General features: G+C 39.8%; 1 protein-coding gene across 3 annotated transcripts in view; it reads left to right on the plus strand.

Moving 5' to 3' along the window:
• Window positions 1-25,555, plus strand: part of SLC25A21 (solute carrier family 25 member 21) — a 516,568-nt gene that overhangs the window by 430,261 nt on the left and 60,752 nt on the right. For all 3 annotated transcript variants that reach the window (XM_060004663.1, XM_060004662.1, XM_060004664.1), the window contains 2 exons: window positions 8,727-8,793; window positions 23,169-23,228. In XM_060004663.1, the coding sequence (XP_059860646.1) occupies window positions 8,727-8,793; window positions 23,169-23,228 (127 nt within the window). The remainder of the gene's footprint in view (window positions 1-8,726; window positions 8,794-23,168; window positions 23,229-25,555) is intronic.

Consider the following 25,555-nt stretch of genomic DNA (forward strand, 5'->3'; position numbering starts at 1 on the left):
AATGGCCCCAAGATGTGTGCAATTTTGAGAACTTCAGATTGCAGATTCTACATAATTCAAATAATAGAACCATGGAACTGCACTCTTTCATTTGGATTCTGTGAGCCGCTAAGACTTGTGGAGTGTAAATGATGTCAGAATTATGCCCTAAAGTTGTAGTGTCAAGGCCAGAATTCTGCCCTGGGATACAGGACCCATCGAGCAATGGGAGCCATACACTCATAACCCAGGGCTGAGTGCCACCCTCATTGTTTTAATTACAGAGCTACAGCATGTGGGTAAGAAACTTGGATTTGACAACGGCAGAAGAAAGAGGATATTGTATGCCTTCAATCAGCTTTGTATTAGGAGATCCTTAAAGGGAAAATTATGTGAAAGAAAGAAGGAGGAAGAAAACAAACTAGCGAGATCCCTATTTCAATATAATTTGGAGAAAATGACTGATTTGGGTTGGTCATGTTGCCAGAACAGATGACTCAAGGCTTCCAAACAAGAAATGGAAATCAGGAGGATGCCTGAAGCCTGAAAGAAGAACAAATTGTGAAGATATGATTGACTATAAGGATTCAAAATCAACTGTACGAAAGATGAGCTTGGATCATTGCCCAGAACAGAACTGAATGGTGATGTTCATTTAGGTCCTGACTGTTGAAACAAAATAAAATGTAGTAATTGTGCTCTGTTAGGTACACAGACATGTTAATGTTTTCCAATTTCCCCAACTGGGGATCTGGTGTCACTTTCCCTGTTGCTCCTATTTCATGCTTCAGTGGTGAGAGTTATTGCTGCTCTGGACTTTTACTGAATGCCAGGTTTTTGGCAAAGAAGTGGGATCCAGGTGAAAACATCCATCTCATGTGAGTGTGCTGCAGGTGGCTTTGAAAATGGCTTTTCAACTTGGAAATCATTTCTTTAATGGGCCTTTTTATGCTTGGATGATGTGCACCTCCATCCTGGTGTGTGATGGTCGCTGGACCCAGGTTATGAATCTCAGCGGTTTGGGCCCCAGAACCCTTCGTCTCCAGCAACCAGGGAAAACCTTGGTTTCCACAGGTAGCAGATGTGTACATTGATCTTTTCCTCCCTTAAGAGGGAAATAATTTATTCACAGTTTCCTCACACTCATTTCTCAGGAATCTATCAGTTGAGTTTTATGATAACCTTTCTGATGGACAACAGGTATGACTCCCCCTAAAGGTCACGTGTGAAGCAGCTGCACTGTTTCCCTTTCTCCTTGGGAGCTGTAAAGAAGAATAGATTCCATGTTGTGGCTCCTAAGGCCAAAACCTTGCTTACCAGCCTAGCAACTTCAGAAATTTCCCGGCCCACCTGTAGGAGCAGTCCAACGCTACAGTACAAATGACTTCCAAACAAACATTTTCTACATACTAAATTAGAAAAATAACAGCAAAACCAACAAGGAGGTGACTCGCAGGGGAAAAAAGAGGGGCAGATGGGATTTATCTACTCCTTTTTGGTTTCTTTACCTGAGTCCAATTTTGAGAATGTTAAGCCCTCTCCTTTCTACCCACTATTTACCACAGAGTCTTCAGATTTCAGTAGCTGACTTAAAGCAGGTAACTTTTTTTCAGCCTTCCAAATGGACTAAAGATGTTGTCAGGTACAAGATATTTCATTAAGGATCTGTCTGGTTTCTTGAGGGGGTCTAAAGTTTGGACCTTAGACAAGGTAACCTACGATTGGTCCCTACTAATGAGAGACAACAGGAAGGCTTCTTCCAGGGTTTGTAAATGAACCACCAACTGGAACTCAAAGAAAATTCCACATCTCCTTACTTTGTACAATTAACATTTTTCTACTAGTTGGTGTATGACCTTGGAGCCACCCAACACGTTAAATAGCTTCACACTTTAAAAAGCGGGGTGGGGGGGAAATGAGGGGTAAAATTATTTTGCGGGGTTTGGCATAAATCTGTATTTCAAATAAGCTATGTGTGAGCTGCGTCTTTGAGAAGAACACGTGCAATGCAGTTTTGATCTTCATTTTATAGATGTACATAAGTAATACAAGGCCTGTTTTGATCATACAATTAAAAACAAATGTGATCCAGTATTGTAATACTCTTTGTCACCAATATTCCTGAATAACAACTCTCAGTCAGTATGGGAACCATCGTGATCGAATGGCTTTGGAGACCTGGAGCTCCGTCCTCATTTTTGCCTGTGAACTTCTCCACATTCCATCTGCAGGGTGGGGGCTCTTTCACAAGTAATCATCCTAATGGGATAGCGTTTTAATGCGTGATAGGCTCCTGAAAGAAATAATCTAAAAACATTTTCAAAATGGTTTTCACAGTCTCCTTCTAAGTGCTTTGCTTAACATTTAACAACTATCTTCACTATGATTATGATTTAAGAATTACAATTTAAGACTTTTTCAGAAATGGTGGTGTTAAAGCTGTTTGTATCAGAATGCTTTTAGCTGTAGGTTAGCAGAAGATCTAACTGGAAGCAGCTCAAATAGTAAAGGTTTATTTTTAATTTCACATAACCAGCAATCTGGAGGTAGGATGCCAAGATTGGTTCATTGAGCAGCCCAGGTCATCAAGGTCCAGGTCCTATTTGCCTTTGATGGCCATGCTCAACTTGTGGGCAATGATATCTCACTTGGCCCTGGTACACAGGGATCTCATGCAGTGAGGACAACATCTAGTGGAAAAGAGGGGCTTTTCTTCCTATGTGCTCTTTTCCTTAGGCTAGAAATCCAAGACTTGCAGCATGCATCCCTCCCTCTTTGCTGGTACAATGGGCTAGGCTTGGGTCGTATGTCCATGCTCAACCGACTCAAGGGGTTGGGACCACCATGATAGGTTTGAAGAACTCTGCTTCACCCCCTGGACTGGAGAAGGGGACAGTGAATACCTGCACCTCAAGGAACAAGGAGGGGTGAGGAGGGTATCTGTTAAGTCAACAGCCAAAGGTGCTCCCCGCTGACTTTTTGGATAACAACAGTTTTTATTTTATTAATATTTCTGTGTTTTATTATATTACTGAACTATGCATTGACTTTTCCCCACACTGACAGAATTATCCTGGTGTCTCTCTTAAGGGAAAAACTTTATCCTATGGGGAAAAAAAGTTGATCCTAGGGCCTACTTTTTTTTTCTCATCTGATCCACCTAGAAAATATTTAATGAACAACCCAAAAGTTTTCCCAGGAAATGATCCTGTTCATCTCAGCCCAGATCTATCAGTTGTGCAGGTAGTGTGGTATGTTACTTTAAAAGAGAATTGAATGGAAATGGACTAGAAACCTGAGTTTTAATTGCTGCTTCTTCTTCCTCTTAAAATAAGAAATGACAAAATATTTTTGCAACAGAAATAACTTGACTTTTCAAAGGTGTTTGTAAAAATGATTTTATTTTAAGAAAAACTACAATACCTTTACAGCTCAGTGGTCAAGGAAAGAGACTGTGAGGACAGTGGAACTTGATTTGAGTCTCCTGTTCGGTAGTGATAGGCTCACAGGCTTCACCTGCAAAATGAAGAAAATAATTATTGCTACTTCAAAGGATTGTTGTGAGAGTTGGATGAGATTAAATATGTCCATATGCCTTCATATATTTATTCTTAACAGAGTGGCTAGTCCATATTAAGCATTCAACAAATTTGACTATTTTTACTTATAACAATGTCAACAAAAGTCTATACACATCCAAGTTAACATTTTCCTACACAGGATAGTTAAAATCGAACTCACAACTTTTAGAAGAAACAACTCTGAGAGACGATATATGAGGGCTTCCATACAGTTATACAACAGTTTTATGGGAGGTCTTGCGGTTGGTTCTTGTGTCTCTTCCAAAGAGTTCGCCAGTTGGCTTGATGTGGGTCAAAACTTAAAACCACTGTGGTGGGGCTTCCCTGGTGGCGCAGTGGTTGGGAGTCCGCCTGCCGATGCAGGGGACACGGGTTCGTGCCCCGGTCCAGGAAGATCCCACATGCCGCGGAGCGGCAGGGCGCGTGAGCCATGGCCGCTGAGCCTGCGCGTCCGGAGCCTGTGCTCCGCAAACAGGAGAGGCCACAGCAGTGAGAGGCCCGTGTACTGCAAAAAAAAAAAACCCAAAAAACAAGAAAAAACAAACCACTGTGGTGGTTTTACTGTCTTTCCAGTAGACATTAGAATCTCACTTTCCATTCATTCAGGGAGTCGACTGAATGTCCTGGGAAGTAAGCGGGATAAAGCATGTTGATATGGGTGTCACAAATCTCTTAACTTCCCTGCTTATTGTCCTGGTAAGCTATATGCTCTGTATTTCAAGCCAAAATTACATGAACACAGAAAAAATTGGCAGAATGAACAGTGCATGTGAGTACAAACATCAGTTCTTTAGCCAAAAAGAAAGTATCTTCTTCATAAAACATTACAAGTCCTTTTGGTTTTTTAGAATCTGTATATCATACTTTACATTAGGAAAGCTTCCAGTAATTATCTAATCAAGTCAGAAAAATATGTCATCAGCTTGAGGCCTTACCCACGTTCTCTTGCTCACATTTTTAAAAAAATTTTGTTGAAGTATAGTTGATTTACATTTACAATGTTGTATTAATTTCTGCCGTACAGCATAGCGATTCAGTTATGCATATATCAATATATATTTGTTTTCATATTCTTTTCCTTTCTGGTTTATCACAGGATATTGAATATAGTTCCCTTTGCTATACAGTAGCCCCTTGTTGTTTATCCGTCCTATAAATAGTAGTTTGCTAATCGCAAGCTCCCAGTTCTTCTCTCCCTCACCCCCTCTCCCCCTTGGCAACCACAAGTCCATTCTCTGCCTGTTTCTGTTTCATAGATATGTTCATGTCATATTTTAGATTCCACATATGAGTGATATATGGTATTTGTCTTTCTCCTTCTGACTTACTTCGCTTAGTATGATAATCTCTAGGTCCATACATGTAGCTGCAAACAGCATTATTTCATTCTTTTTTATAGCTGAGTAGTACTCCATTGTACATATATACCACATCTTCTTTATCCATTCATCTGTCGATGGACATTTAGGTTATTTCCATGCCTTGGCTATTATAAATAGTGCTTCTACGAACGTAGGGGTGCATGTATCTTTTCGAATTATAGCTTTGTCTGGGCATATGCCCAGGAGTGGGATTGCTGGATCATACGGCAACTCTATTTTTAGTTGTTTGAGGAACCTCCATACTGTTTTCCATAATAACTCCACCAATTTACATTCCCACCAACAGTGTAAGAGGGTTCCCTTTTCTTCACACCCTCTCTAACACTTATTATTTGTAGACTTCTTAATTATGTCCATTCTGACTGGTGTGAGGTGGTACCTCATTGTAGTTTAGATTTGCATTCTTGATCACATTTTGGGTGTGACTCTTTGGATTGGCCCAAGTGCTACTCTTACCTGACCGAACGCTTTTCATGGGAGAGGGCGTGGTACGGAGGTACAGCAGCAGCCACTTTGGCTGTAGGGACCAATTTCCTGATCCGGGACTTTGGGTTGTAAGTACATAAAGGAATTTATTATAAATGTTACTGGGTATCTCAAAGGATCAAAAGCAAAGGGAAATGTCAGTATTTAAGAAGGGTCACGGTGTAACTAGACTTAAAGAAATCCTGTCAGCGGGATCACACTCACAGTACCAGAACTTCTCTATCTTTCTTCTTTGTTTCCCTGAACGATGGCTTCCTTCTTTCTTATCACTGCAGATTGACAGAAAACATGACTGCTGTTGATATTCTAGCTTTATATCTTAGAGCTTCAGCCACACAGAGTGAGAGGCTGACCTTTTCAATTCCAATTCCAAAATCCTGGAGAAAAGCACTGCTTGGGTCAGATTAGCTGGGGCACAGAGGCAGAAAACCACTTGGATCCATGTAGCGAGATGCCCAGTCAACCACTGCCTACAAGCAGTATCATATTGTACTAATACGTTGGTTCCAGTGGTTTAAAAAAAATTGGGTGGGGCAATTCTCAGCAGAAGAGGTGCCAGCCTGGCTATTCCATAGTTGCCCGATATTGCATGGATATACTGTAAAAATAATGCAAGGAAGTACATAGTTCTAGCTTCCCATTTGCCAGCAAATGCTGCCCATGGTCCTTGAGAATCTCCCTTTAAAGCTCTTCATTCCTCATTAGAGAGTTCAGGTTGGTGGGATGGCTGGAGCTGGTGGGGGAGGGGAAGATGATTGCACATGAAAGGAGCAGAGCAGAGAGTGGAGAAAGAGGACGCATCAAGGAAGCATCGCCAACATGAAGCAGAGGGCTCTGGACCTCCCAGCTCTTTTCAGATTAGATCCTTATGGCTCTCCCAGCTGCCTTTCTTCCCTCCTGCCTTACACCTCTTTTTAATATTTTCTCTCATCATTTTTAAAATGAAGACCTTCTGTGTTGCTTATAAGACTTCTTGTCCTCCTCCAGAGAAGCAGTGCTCCACGTTAGGCAAAAGTTCAAAGTAATGCAGAGTTTGTCTCTTCAGAAAAGTGCTTTCCCATGTCTTCTTGTTCTTTTTCTTAGAATAACAAAATCTGAGGAATGGAGTAAACCAAGCTTGAGGTCCCTCAAATCCTTTCATTGCCGTGTACGTCCACTTCTGGCATCCATGATGAGTGGCCATCCAGACCGCTTGACCACATACCAAAAGGAACTCACACTCTTCAAGAGAGTCCATTCTATCTTCAGATAGTTCAGATTATTAGAAGTACTTCCTCGTATTAAGCTCCCACTGAGCCAAAAATGTGTCTTTCCTTGTTGCTTGAACCTGTTGGTCCTAGTTCTACCACCTGGAAACAAACAGAAAAGTCTAATCTCTTTCCTACATGCTCATTTTTCAAAAGATCCATCATGTTCCTCATGTTTGTCCCTAAGCTCTTTCTTCTCCAGGCTGAGCAACTGTTCGTCCTATATCTGTTCTCCATTGTATGGGATTTCAAGTACCTCTATTAATCAGGACACTCTGTCCTAAAAGCTTTACTTACTTAAATGTTCTTCTTTGTTTCCCCCCTATACCCAGACATACTCTTCCAGATGTGAAAAAATCAGCCCAAGAAAAACAGAACTAATAATGTCTTTTATTATAAATATAGAACTTCTATTCAGGAAAATCACATTTATCTTTTAGGAAGACCAAACCTATGCTTAGTCACTCTCATGCTGAAAATTATATAATAATTAATTTATAATGAAATTTAAATGACAAAGAGTATTTAAGTTTTACAAGTGAATTTCAGGCATCAGTAGTTGCAATGGAAAGGAGGTGGGGGGAATTCATGAATTCCCATAGTTCTTCAAAGCAGATTCTGCTTTACTTCCTATATACAAATGCTAGTACTATTCATTAGGTCGAAAATAGTGGGCAAAATAAGACCACATCAGGGGATCATTTAATTCCTTTCTTCCTCTTCATAAAATCCATAATCTTAACAAATATTTGTGTCCTGGTTACATACACATGTGTGCACACCCACATGCCGCGGAGCGGCTGGGCCCGTGAGCCCTGGCCGCTGAGCCTGCGCGTCTGGAGCCTGTGCTCCGCAACGGGAGAGGCCACAGCTGTGGGAGGCCCGCGTGCTGCAAAAAAAAAAAAAAAAAAAAAAAAGAGGTCACCATGTTGGATTGGGTGGCACAGTGGGTTAATCTGAATAAATTCTTAACGTTATTGTTCCAGAAGCTCAGCTAGAAGCAGAACCCAAATAAGGGAGATGGAGTGAAGTTTGATGGGTCAATCAGAGAAGCTCCAGCTTTCTCTAGGATATTAAATGTATATCCTAAAATAGGAACACGTTGAGTCCTGCCTTTATCTGTAGCCACTTATGGGTTCACCAGGGAAACTGATTATCTCAGAAAATGATGCAGAATATTCTCTTCTGTTGAAATATTTTCAGGTTTAAATGAGGGTATAGCATATATATATGTAAAGATTCCAGGACAGACAAATATAAAATTTTGAATCTTAAATTTTAATGAGAAGTAAGTGGTGACTTTTTATAAAACTTATCAAAAGCATATGGCACTCATTCTTTTTTTTCCTAAAAGTGTCTGAATATGTAACCATGAGTCCCTCAATATTGGCAACAATAGCTGTCCCATGCCCTGTGAGATTGCATATCAGCAGGGGAGTTTGACATTTCTTCTGTCAGCAGCGTATGTCCCTGTAATTAGCCCTCCCTGACCTCCTTCCATCTCCACCAAGGAAGTTAAAAAAATTATGACTAATTCAGGACAGAGCTGGGAGCCCTAGTTCCACAGCCATAGAGTTTGTTAGTTCCCCTGTGTTAGTAAACCTAAAATTGACGTTTTCATCTCCTGGTTAGCCTCAGAAGTTTCAGTCTAGTGGGCTTAGGTATAGCACTAACCTCATTTGGTGATCACAGGGAGGAAATGCAAGACGGTAGACAGCTTGAGGCTACTACCAACCACACAACTGGAAAAATAAATTCAAGATTCCTTAGATTAAGGAGGGCTGACTTTAGCTTTAAGGTACAACTCATGATTATGTTTAGCAACTTACCTAAGGGGTTCCAGTCTCAGTATCATTTATTCCTCTTCTGAATGTCATAGTAGATATCATAATCTCTTCACTTTAGAATTAAAACAAAGGAAGATTTCACGACTGATGTGCTACATTGAAATTGGGAATACTTTAAGATTAGTTGCTTCATCCATAAACAACAGCACAATCACCTGTTTCCTAATTCCCTTACTTATATAAATCTTTTTATTTCTCCAATAGGTTGTTCGGTTTTTACAAGGGAATTCTGCCACCCATCTTGGCTGAAACACCAAAAAGAGCAGTGAAGGTAAACATTGTATGCCTTCCCACCAACTGAAAATAGACTGTAGTAAGAGCTTCAGCATCAACACATCCCACCATAAATGGTGGGACATTAATGGAAATTAAACATAAAATACTAAAACTTCTAAAATTTTTAAAAATCTTAAATTTTTTAAATTGTAACAATTTTTATCATAATTAGACTTGGTCAGTCTCTCAAATATTGCTATGTTGATTTGTGGATTATTTTTTTCCAGGTAAAGGCATTCCCTTCTAATGGGGAAATTATACAAAAAGCACAGTGGTGAATGAAATTCATGTAATCAAACCACAGCAGCCACAAAAGAGCTTGGACTTTTTCTCAAGGCAATTCATAACTTTGCCTTTGGAGCAATAATTATTAAAGAAAGAGAGAGGGAGAGGAGAGGAGAGAGGCGAGGTAGAAAAGCCTTTCTCCTTAAATCATTCTCATTTTATGAACAGAGCACACTAAGACATTATATTTCTTTGTGTATGATTCTCATATAGCACATTTATTTGGTGTGCTAACTTCATTTTTCCCCCTGGTCTCCTCTGTTAAAATTCTCTATTCTGGTTTTCACAAAATCATTACTTCCACTACACTCATTTCCATTCTTTTTTTTTTTTAACATCTTTATTGGAGTATAATTGCTTTACAATGGTGTGTTAGTTTCTGCTGTATAACAAAGTGATTCAGCAATATGTACACATATTATCTCCTCCCTCTTGCGTCTCCCTCCTACCCTCCCTATCCCGCCCCTCTAGGTGGTCACTGAGCTGATCTCCCTGTGCTATGCGGCTTCTGCATAATCTTATAACTATGGACATTTATGTACTACCTGCTGGTTCAGTATCTGGATAAGAACATGGAGATCTAGCAGGACCTCTGGGGAGAAAGAACTAAATCTGATCGTGCTTTTATAAGTTCTTTCAGACAAAAGTCCTGATCCCAGTGGCTCTGACTGGCATTGCCCCTCCCCCCACACCACTGACATCACCAAATATGGCTTTGTCTTTCCATAATAAGGATAACATAAACTTAGACTGAAAGACTTCCTTTCCAGCTAATGACATAAAGTTTTTTTCACATACATTACTCAATTTGTGTTCCCAACATTCCTGAAAGGTAAGAAAAACAGCTTATATACTTATATCAGTTAATTAAGAGGGTGACTGAGTTAAAAATTATGATTAAAAAAACCCAACATATATACACAGACACCAGACTTTTACATCCTGTGAAAATGGTGATTTAATAGGATTTAATTCAGGTCTAGAATTCAGAAAGCAAAGCTTTAAAACATGCTTTCTCTGTAAATTCATCCTCTTCGTTGCCATAGTTTTTGTGATTTTATATTATTACTTCAATACAAATTTCATTATAAGGATCTGAATCAAAAAAAAAAAAAGAAAGAAAAGGATCTGAATCGCAATAGAGAATCTGGAAAAAGTTCACCAAAGTACACAAGAGGGCTGAGTTGAATTATGAAATGGCTTCACTTGATAAAAGATTGCCCAAGTAAACAAACAGAGCATAGTTCCTGTTCAAAAGGAAAGTCACTTTGTCTCCATGGAATTATATATTCATTTGTTCAGAGTTTTACGTGTATAAATAAAGTAAACTATAATTAGTTTTTCATGGAATATTTTTTCTTAATACTGTATGTTGGAGACAATTTAAACTTCAAGAAGATTAAGGTTTATCAATGTTGAACAGTCTTTTACGGAAGAAAAAAAAACTTGAGCTTTACAAAACTGAATTAGTCTCTACTTAAAAAAAAGCAATGCTCCCTGCCAGAACAATGGTTAACAGATGAACTTCTGGGCAACTGGATATGGTGTATGTGTCCCAGACATGTTGTTTCAAGTAGATTTTACCTTAAAATTATTGAGACATATGGTAAGTACGTTGGCTTTTTAAGTATAACTTCGAGTTTAGTATATCTTTGCCAGATGGATAGCACTAGTTTTTCAGCACAATTTATGAAAACACTCATTTTATAGATACTTTATCTTAGTATTTGTGAGGAAAATGATCATCTGATTGCAACAGTTTCATACATCATAAACTGCTTCATTGTATGTCATCAAAGTTTACTTTGAAAAAATATTCAGAGACCATAGATATATACACACACATACATACGTATATATGCTCTCTGAATATTATGTGTGTGTGTGTATATAAACAGACAATGTCTAGAAACAGATAATGTTGTTTTTTCTGTACTTTATTCTTTGAAATGAGATTCATCATTAAAATAATAAGATTCATTTATGCTAAATAAATGAAACTTCCCTTTTCACAAATGAAGACAGAATTAGTATTGTAGTTAGCAAAAAGAAATGAAGACCTCAGAAAGAGACCAGCTGTTTACTCAGGGATGGCAGGAACAACGTGCCAGGTTCCAGGATCTAGTCTTGAGCTTCACAGGTCCAGAAACACCATTATTCCATGGTCAGATTCTCAAGGACTGCTTAATGCTAACCAAACTCATGAAAGATTATATTGATATACTGTGAAGTCTATTTGTTCACCACTGTATTTCCAGCCAAGATGAAGTCACAGGGACCAGATTTTCTCTCTTGCCTGAAACAGCAAGAACAGAAAATGAACAACATATATGAAACCACAATTTTTAAGACACTGGACATAAGACAAGGAGGGAGAGTCATACCTGAGATGGAAAACAAATGAGATGAGCCCTGTGGATTGCCCCAGGTCACTGGCTTGAGAGAGTTTCCAGGGACACACAGGAGAAATCCAGTTGACTCCCTCAACCAGTGGACTCCCTGGGTTGAGAAGGAGCTGAGAGGCCAGGGAGGGCAAGGCACCTAGAGCTCCCAGGCCATAGCACCAGAGAAGGAGAGAGCTGCACAGAGAGAGACACCTAAGGTCTGCAGAGGGATGTCTCAAGTATTCAGCTGACCTGAGCACATATGAGGAAACAAGCAAGGCCTGGAAACAGCTGTCCGAAGGATTCAAGGGATCAGTGCTGGGCAGTCATGCGGGGCTGGGAACAGTGTCTGTTCCCACCAGCCAAACTGGGAGGCCTCAAAATGCACAGGGTGGAAGAGACCTTCAAGATGGCGGAAGAGTAAGACATGGAATTGACCTTCCTCCCCACAAATACATCAGAAATACATCTACACGTGGAACAAGTCCTACAGAACACCTACTGAACGCTGGCAGAAGACCTCAGACTTCCCAAAAGGCAAGAAACTCCCCACATACCTTGGTAGGGCAAAAGAAAAAAGAATAAACAGAGACAAAAGGATAGGGACGGGACCTGCACCAGTGGGAGGGAGCTGTGAAGGAGGAAAGGTTTCCACACACTAGGAAGCCCCTTCGCTGGCGGAGACAGGGAGTGGCGAGGGGGAAGCTTCGGAGCCACGGAGGAGATCGCAGCAACAGGGGTGCAGAGGGCAAAGCAGAGAGATTCCCGCACAGAGGATTGGTGCCAACCAGCACTCACCAGCCCGAGAGGCTTGTTTGCTCAACCGCCAGGATGGGTGGGGGCTGGGAGCTCAGACTCGGGCTTCGGAGGTCGGATCCCAGGGAGAGGACTGGGGTTGGCTGCATGAGCACATTGTGAAGGGGACTAGTGCACCACAGCTAGCCAGGAGGGAGTCTGGGAAAAGTCTAGACTTGCCTAAGAGGCAAGAGACCATTGTTTCAGGGTGCGCGAGGAGAGGGGATTCAAAACACCGCCTAAACGAGCTCCAGAGATGGGCGTGGGCTGTGGCTATCAGCGCGGACCCCAGAGACGGGCATGAGATGCTAAGGCTGCTGCTGCAGCCACCAAGAAGCCTGTGTACAAGCACAGGTCACTGTCCACACCTCCCCTCCCGGGAGCCTGTGTAGCCCTCCACTGCCAGGGTCCCGTGATCCAGGGACGACTTCCCCAGGAGAACACACGGCACGCCTCAGGCTGCTGCAACGTCATGCCAGGCTCTACCGCTGCAGGCTCGCCCCACATTCCATACCCCTCCCTCCCCCTAGCCTGAGTGACCAAATCCCCCTAATCAGCTGCTACTTAACCCCATCCTGTCTAGGCAGGAACAGACGCCCTCAGGCGACCTACACACAGAGGTGGGGCCAATGCAAAGCTGAACCCCAGGAGCTGTGCAAATAAAGAAGAGAAAGGGAAATCTCTCCCAGCAGCCTCAGGAGCAGCAGATTAAATCTCCACAATCAACTTGATGTACCCTGAATCTGTGGAATACCTGAATAGACAACAAATCATCCCAAAATTGAGGCAGTGGACTTTGGGAGCAACGATATATATGTTTTTTTCCTTTTTGTCTTTTTGTGAGTGTGTATGTGTATGCTTCATTGTGTGGTTTTGTCTGTATAGCTTTGCTTTTACCATTTGTCCTACGGTTCTGTCTGTCCGTGTTTTTTGGTTTTTTTTTTTTTACTAAGTTTTTAGTGCTTGTTATCATTGGGGGATTTGTTTTTGGTTTGGTTGCTCTCTTCTTTCTTTTTTTTTCTTTTCTAATTGCTTTTTAATTTTTAATAATTATTTTTTATTTTAATAACTTTATTTTATTTTTTCTTTCTTTCTTTCTTTTTTTCTCCCTTTTCTTCTGAGCCGTGTGGCTGACAGGGTCTTGATGCTCCAGCTGGGTGTCAGGTCTGTGCCTCTGAGGTGGGGGAGCCGAGTTCAGGACATCGGTTCACCAGAGACCACCCGGCTCCACATAATATCAAACAGCGAAAGCTCTCCCAGAGATCTCCATCTCAGCGCTAAGACCCAGCTCCACTCAATGACCAGCAAGCGACAGTGCAGGACACCATATGACAAACAACTAGCAACACAGGAACACAACCCCACAAATTAGCAGAGAGGCTGCCTAAAATAATAATAAGGTCACAGGCATCCCAAAACACACCACTGGGCACAGTCCTGCCCACCAGAAAGACAAGGTCCAGCCTCATCCACCAGAACACAGGCACTAGTCCCCACCACCAGAAAGCCTACACAACCCACTGAACCAACCTAAGCCACTGGGGACAGACACCAAAAACAACGGGAACTACAAACCTGCAGAAAAGGAGACCCCAAACACAGTAAGATAAGCAAAATGAGAAGACAGAGAGACACAGAGCAGATGAAGGAGCAAGGTAAAAACCCACCAGACCAAACAAACGAAGAGGAAATGGGCAGTATACCTGAAAAAGAATTCAGAGTAATCATAGTAAAGATGATCCAAAATCTTGGAAATAGAATGGAGAAAGTATAAGAAACATTTACCAAGGACCTAGAAGAACTAAAGAGCAAACAAACAGTGATGAACAACACAATAAATGAAATTAAAAATTCTCTAGAAGGAATCAATAGCAGAATAACTGAGTCAGAAGAAGGGGTCAGTGACCTAGAAGATAAAATAGTGGAAATAATTACCACAGAGCAGAATAAAGAAAAAAGAATGAAAAGAATTGAGGACAGTCTCAGAGACCTCTGGGACAATATTAAATGCACCAACATTCGCATTATAGGTGTCCCAGAAGAATAAGAGAAAAAGAAAGGGACTGAGAAAATATTTGAAGAGATTATAGTTGAAAACTTCCCTAATATGGGAAAGGAAATAGTTAATCAAGTCCAGGGAGTGCAGAGAGTCCCGTACAGGATAAATCCAAGGAGAAACATGCCAATACACATATTAATCAAACTATCAAAAATTAAATACAAAGGAAAAATATTAAAAGCAGCAAGGGAAAAGCAACAAATTACATACAAGGGAATCCCCATAAGGTTAACAGATGATCTTTCACCAGAAACTCTGCAAGTCAGAAGGGAGTGGCAGGACATGTTTAAAGTGATGAAAGGGAAAAACCTACAACCAAGATTACTCTACCCAGCAAGGATCTCATTCAGATTTGATGGAGAAATTAAAACCTTTACAGACAAGCAAAAGCTAAGAGAATTCAGCACCACCAAACCAGCTTTACAACAAATGCTAAAGTAACTTCTCTACGCAGGAAACACAAGAGAAGGAAAAGACCTACAATAGCAAACCCAAAACAATTAAGAAAATGGTAATAGGAACATACATATTGATAATTACCTTAAATGTAAATGGATTAAATGCTCCAGCCAAAAGACATAGGGTGGCTGAATGGGTAAAAAAACAAGACCCGTACATATGTTGTCTACAGAGACCGACTTCAGACCTAGGGACACATACAGACTGAAAGTGAGGGGATGGAAAAAGATATTCCATGCAAATGGAAATCAAAAGAAAGCTGGAGTAGCAATTCTCATATAAGACAAAATAGACTTTAAAATAAAGACTATTACAAGAGAGAAAGAAGGACACTACATAATGATCAAGGTATCAATCCAAGAAGAAGATATAACAATTGTAAATATTTATATATAAGGCAAATGCTAACAGCCGTAAAAGGGGAAATTGACATTAACACAATCATAGTAGGGGACTTTAACACCCCACTTTCACCAATGGACAGATCATCCAAAATGAAAATAAATAAGGAAACACAAGCTTTAAATGATACAATAACAAGATGCAATTAATTGATATATATAAGACATTCCATCCAAAAACAACAGAATACACTTTCTTCTCAAGTGCTCATGGAACATTCTTCACGATAGATCATATCTTTGGTCATAAATTAAGCCTTGGTAAATTTTGGAAAATTGAAATTGTATCAAGTATCTTTTCTGACCACAGTGCTATGAGACTAGATAGCAATTACAGGAAAAAAATCTGTAAAAAATAAAAACACATTTAGGCTAAACAATACACTACTTTATAACCAAGAGATCACTGAAGAAATCAAAGAGGAAATCAAAAAATACCTAGAAACAAATGACAATAAAACACGACAACCCAAAACCTATGGGATGCAGCAAAAGCAGTTCTAAGAGGGAAGTTTATAGCAATACAATCCTACCTCAAGAAACATCTCAGATAAACAACCTAACATTACACCTAAAGCAATTAAAGAAAGAAGAACAAAACCCCCAAAGTCAGCAGAAGGAAAGAAATCATAAATATCAGATCAGAAATAAATGAAAAAGAAATGAAGGAAACAGTAGCAAAGATCAGTAAAACTAAAAGCTGGTTCTTTGAGAAAATAATCAAAATTGATAAACCATTAGCCAGACTCATCAAGAAAAAAACGGAGAAGACTCAAATCAGTAGAATTAGAAACGAAGAAGGAGAAATAACAACTGACACTGCAGAAATACAAAGGATCATGAGAGATTACTACAAGCAACTATATGCCAGTAAAATGGACAACCTGGAAGAAATGGACACATTCTTAGAAAAGCACAACGTTCTGAGACTGAAGCAGGAAGAAATAGAAAATATAAACAGACCAATCACAAGCACTGAAATTGAGATTGTGATTTAAAAATCTTCCAACAAACAAAAGCCCAGGACCACATGGCTTCACAGGCGAATTCTATCAAACATTCAGAGAAGAGCTAACACCTATCCTTCTCAAACTCTTCCAAAATGTAGCAGAGGGAGGAACACTCCCAAACTCATTCTACGAGGCCACTGTCACCCTGATACCAAAACCAGACGAAGATGTCACAAAGAAAGAAAACTACAGGCCAATATCACTGATGAACATAGATGCAAAAATCCTCAACAAAATACTAGCAAACAGAATCCAACAGCACATTAAAAGGATCACATAACCACGATCAAGTGGGATTTATCCCAGGAATGCAAGGATTCTTCAATATATGCAAATCAAGCAATGTGATAAACCATATTAACAACTTAAAGGATTAAAAACCATATGATCATCTCAATAGATGCAGAGAAAGCTTTTGACAAAATTCAACACCCATTTATGGTAAAAACCCTCCAGAAAGTAGGCATAGAGGGAACTTACCTCAACAAAATAAAGGCCATATATGACAAAGCCACAGCCAACATCATTCTCAATGGTGAAAAACTGAAACCATTTCCACTAAGTTCAGGAACAAGACAAGGTTGCCCACTCTCACCATTATTATTCAACGTAGTTTTGGAAGTTTTAGCCACAGCAATCAGAGAAGAAAAAGAAATAAAAGGAATCCTAATTGGAAAAGAGGAAGTAAAGCTGTCACTGTTTGCAGATGACATGATACTATACATAGAGAATCCTAAAGATGCTGCCAGAAAATTTGTAGAGCTAATCAATGAATTTGGTAATGTAGCAGGATACAAAATTAATGCACAGAGATCTCTTGCATTCCTATACACTAATGATGAAAAATTTGAAAGAGAAATTAAGGAAACACTCCCATTCACCATTGCAAGAAAAAGCATAAAATATATGGGAATAAACCTACCTAAGGAGACAAAAGACTTGCATGCAGAAAACTATGACACTGATGAAAGATATTAAAGATGATACAAACAGATGGAGAGATATACCATGTTCTTGGATTGGAAGAATCAACATTGTGCAAATGACTGTACTATCCAAGGCAATCTACAGATTCAGTGCAATCCCTATCAAACTACCAATGGCATTTTTCACAGAACTAGAACAAAAAATTTCACAATTTGTTTGGAAACACAAAAGATCCCGAATAGCCAAAGCAATCTTGAGAAAGAAAAATGGAGCTGGAGGAATCAGGCTCCCTAACTTCAGACTACACTACAAAGCTTCAGTAATCAAGACAATATGGTACTGGCACAAAAACAGAAATATATATCAATGGAACAGGATAGAAAGCCCAGAGATAATCCCACATACATATGGTCACCTTAATTTTGATAAAGGAGGCAAGAATATACAATGGAGAAAAGACAGCCTCTTCAATAAGTGATGCTGCGAAAACTGGACAGCTACATGTAAAAGAATGAAATTAGAACACTCCCTAACACCATAAACAAAAATAAACTCAAAATGGATTAAAGACCTAAATATAAGGCTAGACACTATAAAACTCTTAGAGGAAAACATAGGCAGAACCCTCTGTGACGTAAATCACAGCAAGATCCTTTTTGACCCACCACCTATAGAAATGGAAATAAAAAGAAAAATAAACAAATGGGACCTAATGAAACTTAAAAGCTTTTGCACAGCAAAGGAAACCATAAATAAGACAAAAAGACATTCCTCAGAATGGGAGAAAATATTTACAAATGAAGCAACTGACAAAGGATTAATCTCCAAAATTTACAAGCAGCTCATGCACCTCAATATCAAAAATACAAACAACCCAATCTAAAAATGGGCAGAAGACCTAAATACACATTTCTCCAAAGAAGATACACAGCTTGCCAAGTAACACATGAAAGAATGCTCAACATCACTAATCATTAGAGAAATGCAAATCAAAACTACAATGAGGTATCACCTCACACCAGTCAGAATGGCCATCATGAAAAAATCTACAAACAATAAATACTGGAGAGGGTGTAGAGAAAAGGGAACCCTCTTGTACTCTTGGTGGGAATGTAAATTAATAAAGCCATTATGGGGAACAGTATGGAGGATCCTTAAAAAACTAAAAATAGGACTACCATATGACCCAACAATCCCACTACTGGGCATATACCCTGAGAAAACCATAATTCAAAAAGAGTCATGTACCAGAATGTTCATTGCAGCTCTATTTACAATAGCCAGGACATGGAAGCAACCAAGTGTCCATCAACAGATGAATGGATAAAGAAGATGTGGCACATATATACAATGGAATATTACTCAGCCATAAAAAGAAACGAAATTGAGTTATTTCTAGTGAGATGGATGGATCTAGAGTCTGTCATACAGAGTGAAGTAAGTCAGAAAGAGAAAAACAAATACCATATGCTAATACATATATATGGAATCTCAAAGAAAAAAAAGGGTTATGAAGAATCTAGGGGCAGGACAGGGATAAAGATGCAGACGTAGAGAATGGACTTGAGGACACGGGGAAGGGGAAGGGGAAGCTGGGATGAAGTGAGAGAGTTGCATGGACTTATATATACTACCAAGTGTAAACTAGATAGCTAGTGGGAAGCAGCCACATAGCACAGGGAGATCAGCTCAGTTCTTTGTGACCACCTATAGGGATGGGATAGGGAGAGTGGGAAGGAGACGCAAGAGGGAGGGGATATGGGGATATATATATATACGTATAGCTGATTCACTTTGTTATAAAGCTGAAACTAACACCCCGTTGTAAAGCAATTATACTCCAATAAAGATATTTTTAAAAATTGTAATGCAAAAAAAAAAAAAGAAAAGAAATGCACAGGGTATTGAGAGGTGTACCCAGAAGGTGTTTGCCTCTGTATTGCGGAATAGTTAACCCTAGTCTGAGCACTACTCAGGTCCCACTTGTTAAAAGTAAGACCCAAATGGGCTTCCCTGGTGGTGCAGTGGTTGAGAGTCCGCCTGCCGATGCAGGGGACACGGGTTCGTGCCCCGGTCCGGGAAGATCCCACATGCCGCGGAGCGGCTGGGCCCGTGAGCCATGGCCGCTGAGCCTGCGCTCCGGAGCCTGTGCTCCGCAACGGGAGAGGCCACAACAGTGAGAGGCCCGCGTACAGAAAAAAAAAAAAAAGTAAGACCCAAATGGATCAAACTGTTTCCACGTAATTTAACTGCCTCCCAGAATAGACGATCTGGGAGGTCAGCTTAGTGATCAGACTGCTTAGTGAGCGTGATGAAAGCAAAGGGGAAAGTGCCGTCCGGAGGGCTGGGTCACCCAGGCAAACTGTACCCACCTCCCCTGCCGAAGCACAACTTGACACTTCTCCAGGGACCACACGGCCTGTCCCCAAGGTCCAGCCCCTTTCCTGGGATAAATCCAACCAGACTACCAATTTCAAGGTTCCACTTTATAGGTTATATATAACATATTAATTTGGATTCAAGATTTTATATTCAAGGTTCCCAAAGCCTTGACTGACTACGAATGTTTTCAAACCTCTTAAGTCACACATTTGCATGACTCTGGGTAGGTGACATTATTACACGTTGACCCTCCTAATTTCATCCTTAGAGTGTAACCTCATGTCTTATGTGATAGGGTACCTTTATCACATCTCTGCACTAACTAGTGTTGTGGATGAGAAATATTAAGAAATATCATGAAGGAAGTAAAAGAGTAGTGCTCTATAGAAAGGAATTAAAGTAACAACTAATCTACTAGTTCTTAAGAATATAGTTGTAGTACAATGACTTCTAAGCTTTGCACATGGGAGGCATCCAGTAAATATTTGTTGAATGAATGAATATTTTTATTTAATATTGGTTTCAAACTATGACATTATGTTATTTACTATTATTGAAAATCCATTTTAAAAGATTTTAATATTTCCTTTCTTGAGATAATATTTTATTTTATATTCAGTAAATTAGACTTTGGTTGCAAAGGTAGAAATTAAAACAAGGTTTTTTATTTTTAGTTTGAAGCACTATTTGCTTATTAGAATATGTAATATATATTGTTCACTACTTTTCTTTAATATTTATTTATTTGGTTGCGCTGGGTGTTAGTTTCAGCAGGCGGGCTCCTTAGTTGCACCTCACGGGCTCCTCAGTTGTGGCATGCGAACTCCTAGTTGTAGCATGCATGTGGGATCTAGCTCCCAGACCAGGGATCGAACCCAGGCCCCCTGCATTGGGAGCGCAGCGTCTTATCCACTGCGCCACCAGGGGAGTCCCTGTTCATTACTTTTGAATTTAATACATTAGCAACTTATCTCTGATCTGTGAGGCTTCTTTATTTGTAGGAACCTGAATCACTTCATCCTAGCCATTCACCAGAATCTTCCAGCCAGACTGCTGATGAGTACCAACCAGCTGGTGGTAGTTTTTTTAAAACAGTTTTAGAGATGGGGAAATGAAAAGCCTAGAATTGCCCCAAAGTGTAGACTTGGAATTGCCTGTGAGAATTGCTTAGAGTGACAGGTCAAGTCTATGTCCCCACACTTCTCCTTTGAGATCTCAGTTTGTTCCTTAATTCTTTGTCATGACAGAAAGTCAGAAGGAAAAAAAAAATGCATCCTCACACTGGAAGGGAGCAAGGTAGTGAGGCATTCTGTGAGGTCCATCATCTCCCAGAACTTTCCCGAACCCACATAGACCCCTTAGAGCAGTGTTTCCAAAGTATGGGTCATGACCTGTGAGTCCTGAAATCAATTTGATGGGTCACTAGATGTAGTGGTTCACCAGAAAATTTTTTGATGAAATAGAGTAGAAACAGAATGCATTACACATAGTGAAGAGCTAAACATTGTTTTACAGCAATGTTTTGTTTCAGTTATAAATATGAGTGTGTACTACATGTGCATGTGCACCTGTGCTGGGTAAATAGATTATGATAAATATGGTAAATATTAGATTGTGGTCAAAAAAGTTTGAAATCTTCTGCCTTAAGGGACTCAGCTTCCAAGGTCAGGGAAGGCAAGAAGACCTCAGCAGAAAGAAAACTCTATCACAGAGAACCTCTTTCCAAACCACTAAAAAATCATGGCTCAGCAGTGAGCAGTACAGCGTAGTGTAGTGGTTAAGAGCATACCCAAGCTTTGGAGTTAGACTTAGGGAGAAATCTCAATCCTTCCATTCACTAGCTGCAGGACAGGTATCTACAAGTGGGAATCATGGTTGTACTCTAACCTGTTACCTGGTGATGTTGTATGGGTTAAATGCAGTAGCACATCCAAAGGCCTTAGCATGTTTCCTAGACCACAGCAAGCTCTCATGAATGATACATGTACATAAGGGATCGATGGTTCCTTTAGTATCCAAAGTGAAGAAAGGAAATGGAAACTAAGATTTTCTGAAAGTCTCCTATGTGCCAGGAATGTCAAGAAATCTTACTCAAGTTCTCTTATTTAAGGACTACTCTAGAAGTTTTGTGTTCTTCAGGGTTAGAAAGGTCAAGCTATGCCTCCATAGCTAATTCCGGATTCAAACCTAGGACTGCTTATGTCAAAATCCACGCAGGGTGGTTATCAAAGAATAGTTACGATGATGACCATGAAAAGGAAGAAAAAATAAATTATTTTTTAAACCCAAGATCATAACCCTTTTCCTTTTAATCATTTCTAGTGCATCGCTCAGCAAACCTGTTGTGGCTCCTGGTGGTATTATTTGAACACTAGGATAGTTTCAGGGTTATCACCATCCACTGGAATGTTAGACCAAGAAGACAGGGGTTTCTCTTTGTTTACTGCTGCATCCCCAGTGCGTAGAACCAAGAAATATTTGTTGAATGAGTGAATGAATGAATTCCTGTTCTACAGAAATCTACATCCAGAGTTGGTTTAAAGGAACATAGCACAAAAATAGTCACTGAGTCTTTAAGAGAATCCATCTATCTGGTGATGGCAATGACTCTGGAACTGCCCAAAGACACATGAGAGCCATGTTTACATGGAACTACCTCTTTGTAACAGCAGAATATTATTTGGCTCTCAAATCTATATTTATTTCTTGCCCCATAGTACTGGGTTATAAAGTAATAGAGTAGAAGACATATTAAGACCATAAAATACCCAGGCCATTTCTGAGGTCTTGAGAATCAGACCCCAGCAGGACCTAAGAGTGTGTTTTATCAGTGATGTTGGCAGCTACCTAACAGAGTACCCCAGGAGCAAACCATCATGTTCAAGCAGATCGTTGTCCAAAATATATAATATAAAAAGGAGAGAACTTTATTTGGAACATATTATACAAAGTGATTGATTAGATTTGCCTCCATTGAAATCCATTTACAGAGAAAATTATATTAAACATCATCTACTGAAGGAACCAACAAAATCTTCATCATCGTCAGATTTTTAAGGAAGGAATAAGCAGCTCTCTTTCTTCACTGAGGACAGTCTTACTTTCAGGCAGGGGATGGACTAGATGTCCTTGTTGGGTCCTTCCCTAGTTTATCATGGCATCTTCGTCATCACTGAGTGTTTAGAAATCCCATGGAACAGTAGAGATACACAGCAGTATAAATGCGAGTAAAGCTGAGAAGTGGATGTCTTTTACAAATGGGTTAGAAAATTGGGCATTCACTGGGAAAGCAGGCCATAGAGAAAACATAGGAGACCAAAGATTTCAGGTCTCTATGCCTATAATTTTGAATCACTGCCATAAAAAAGAAGTCTATTGATGTCTGGGGAAACTGAAAATGGTCATGGTAAATGGAAGCTGTATGGTTCATTTACTGCTATAAAAGATTCCATCAGCTCTTCTGTAGGCTATTATAGCTGCATTTGAAAATGTGAATGTTCAAGTAAGATTCAATAGCAACTACCCAAGACTGGATTAAAAACTGTGTTTGATGGTTTATCATTTTTTAGAATGCTGGTGAATATAATGATTTACTAAAGAAATTTGAGTCAATTAAAAGGTTTGTTGCAGGAAATTGTTATAAATCTCTGGGTTTGGTTTTGTTTCAGTTTTTCACCTTTGAGCAGTACAAGAAATTGCTAGGATATGTGTCACTGTCACCAGCATTGGTAAGTGAGAGTATTTATTATACTTAAGTGTGTGTGTTATTTCATATGGCAAAATCTGGAAACAAAAACCCTTTTGATTCCCCAAGCTCAGCTACTAAAATATGAATTCGAGTTATTCAATGTTCAGCTACTTGTTGAAAGCCATCTTCCTAATAACTCACAATTTGGCCATTTTATAGCTCCCAGTGATGAATTTATGATAATAATGATACGTGTGGAAAGGCCCATATGAGATATGGTCAAGAATATAAAGAGTACATTTGTCAAAGACTCTTTTGAAGCCAAAACATGTGTATGTTTACATACATACTGCACATATCTATTTATGTGAAAGTCACTGTACCTAAAATTATTTCCTAACAGGTCACTTTTGCAGCTTTTGCTCAAGCTGCAAAAGTGCTATATTAACTATAGGACTTCAGGTCACTCTGTGGTCAGATGCAGGCTGAGGGGCCTTTTATAGTTGGGGAGAACAGTGATCTTACAATGACACATCTCAACTATTACATGAAAGTCATTTGGTGATTTGAACATTTGCCGATGCCACTCCTTTCCTTCTTCGTGATTTCGCTGCTTTTCACAAAACAAGTTAAATAATATTGACCAAATAGGTTCTATCAATATGCATGCAGCGAGAGCCCCAGAGAGAGCCAATGCACTAATTGCTCCCCCAAACCTGCAAAGCAAAACTAAACTAAACTAAACTAAACTAAATCTGCATTGGCCCTCCAATTGGCAATGTGTCTTCCAACGTCCAGGAAAATACCCCAGTTTACCTGCTGGAATGCACCTTAGAACTCAGCCAGAGGGGCAGAGTTCTGAGCTTCAACTCTTTCATTACTTTATTTCTAAAGATTCATTAAGAAGAAGTAGCTGCTATTTAAAAAATCATACATACTCCCTTTCTAGGAAGGATCCAATTAAGAAACCTAATAGTGTCACTTTGTTTTATGACAAAGAAACCTCTGGTCCAGCCTCCTGCTTAAACAAGGGGGCTGTGAAACGGCCTCTCATGGAAGGAGAAGTGGTAGCATGAGTCCTGAAATAAGCTGAGATTTTTTTTTAATTCCTCAGTGTCTTCCCTGACTGTCTCCCTTTACTTTGAAAACATCTTGTTAAAAAGAGGATTAAAAACTTCCTAGCAGGGCTTCCCTGGTGGCGCAGTGGTTAAGAATCCACCTGCCAATGCAGGGGACACGGGTTCAAGCCCTGGTCCTGGAAGATCCCACAAGCTGCGGAGCAACTAAGCACGTGCGCCACAACTACTGAGCCTGTGCTCTAGAGCCTGCGAACCACAACTACTTAAGCCTGCGCGCCTAGAGCCCATGCTCTGCAACAAGAGAAGCCACCACAGTGAGAAGCCCGTGCACCGCAGTGAAGAGCAGCCCCTCTCTGCAACTAGAGAAAGCCCGTGCGTAGCAACGGAGACCCAACACAGCCAAAAATAAATAAATAAAACAAATAAATTTAAAAAAAGAAGAAGCAGCCAATTCTAAAAAAAAAAAAAAAGAAATCTTCCTAGCAAAGGACAGTAAAATACAGTTTCCAGAGGGCCATGGCTGATCCTGTGTCAAGCATTGGTACCATGTGAGAGACTGCACTTCTGTCTTGAGAATTCAAACAGAAAAGCATTTGGCTACTTCAGCTCCTCTCACCGAATTCATGCAAACTGTATACAGTTTTTCTCTTTTCTTGAACTCATTTATTACAGTTTCTTTTTGATACAGCTAGACACTTAAACAGCCATTAAATGTCCCCTAGTGCTCTTACATGAAAAGCCTGGGAGGCTGGGAACCCAACGGTTACCGCTGGTTTCTGGAACAATCTGAGTAACATGATCCGCTGATAGCTGATCAATTCTTCTGACGAGGGACTGCTGAACACTAGTTCTGACAGCAAATGTAGCTGAGTTTTATAGAAGAACAAAAAAGTGAATTACTTGGAAGATTGCGTATAGTAATAAAAACTTGAACATCTGGATTTTAGCTTTTTCAGTCAGAAGAGTTTGGGACTAGTATTTTTTTTTTTTTTCTGCCTTTGGATTCCATGATGGAAGTCTGAGGTAAATGAATAAAATATTTTGTCTGTTACCCTATACAAATATGTTTAAAATTGTAATAAAGGGGCATGAAAGGAAAACATTAGTTATCCCCTCTCTCCTAGAATCTGTGTACAATCCCATTCTTCCTCGTCATGCAACAGTAACAATGGTTTTGTACAGCACTTTACAAAAGGCCTTCACACATTATTTTGACCCTCAGAATAACCTTATTAAATCAAAGATTAGATATTGTTGTCTCCATTTTACAGATGAGAAAACAGTGGCT

The sequence above is a fragment of the Delphinus delphis genome, chromosome 2 (genome assembly GCF_949987515.2).
Source record: "Delphinus delphis chromosome 2, mDelDel1.2, whole genome shotgun sequence".
NCBI lineage: Eukaryota > Metazoa > Chordata > Mammalia > Artiodactyla > Delphinidae > Delphinus > Delphinus delphis.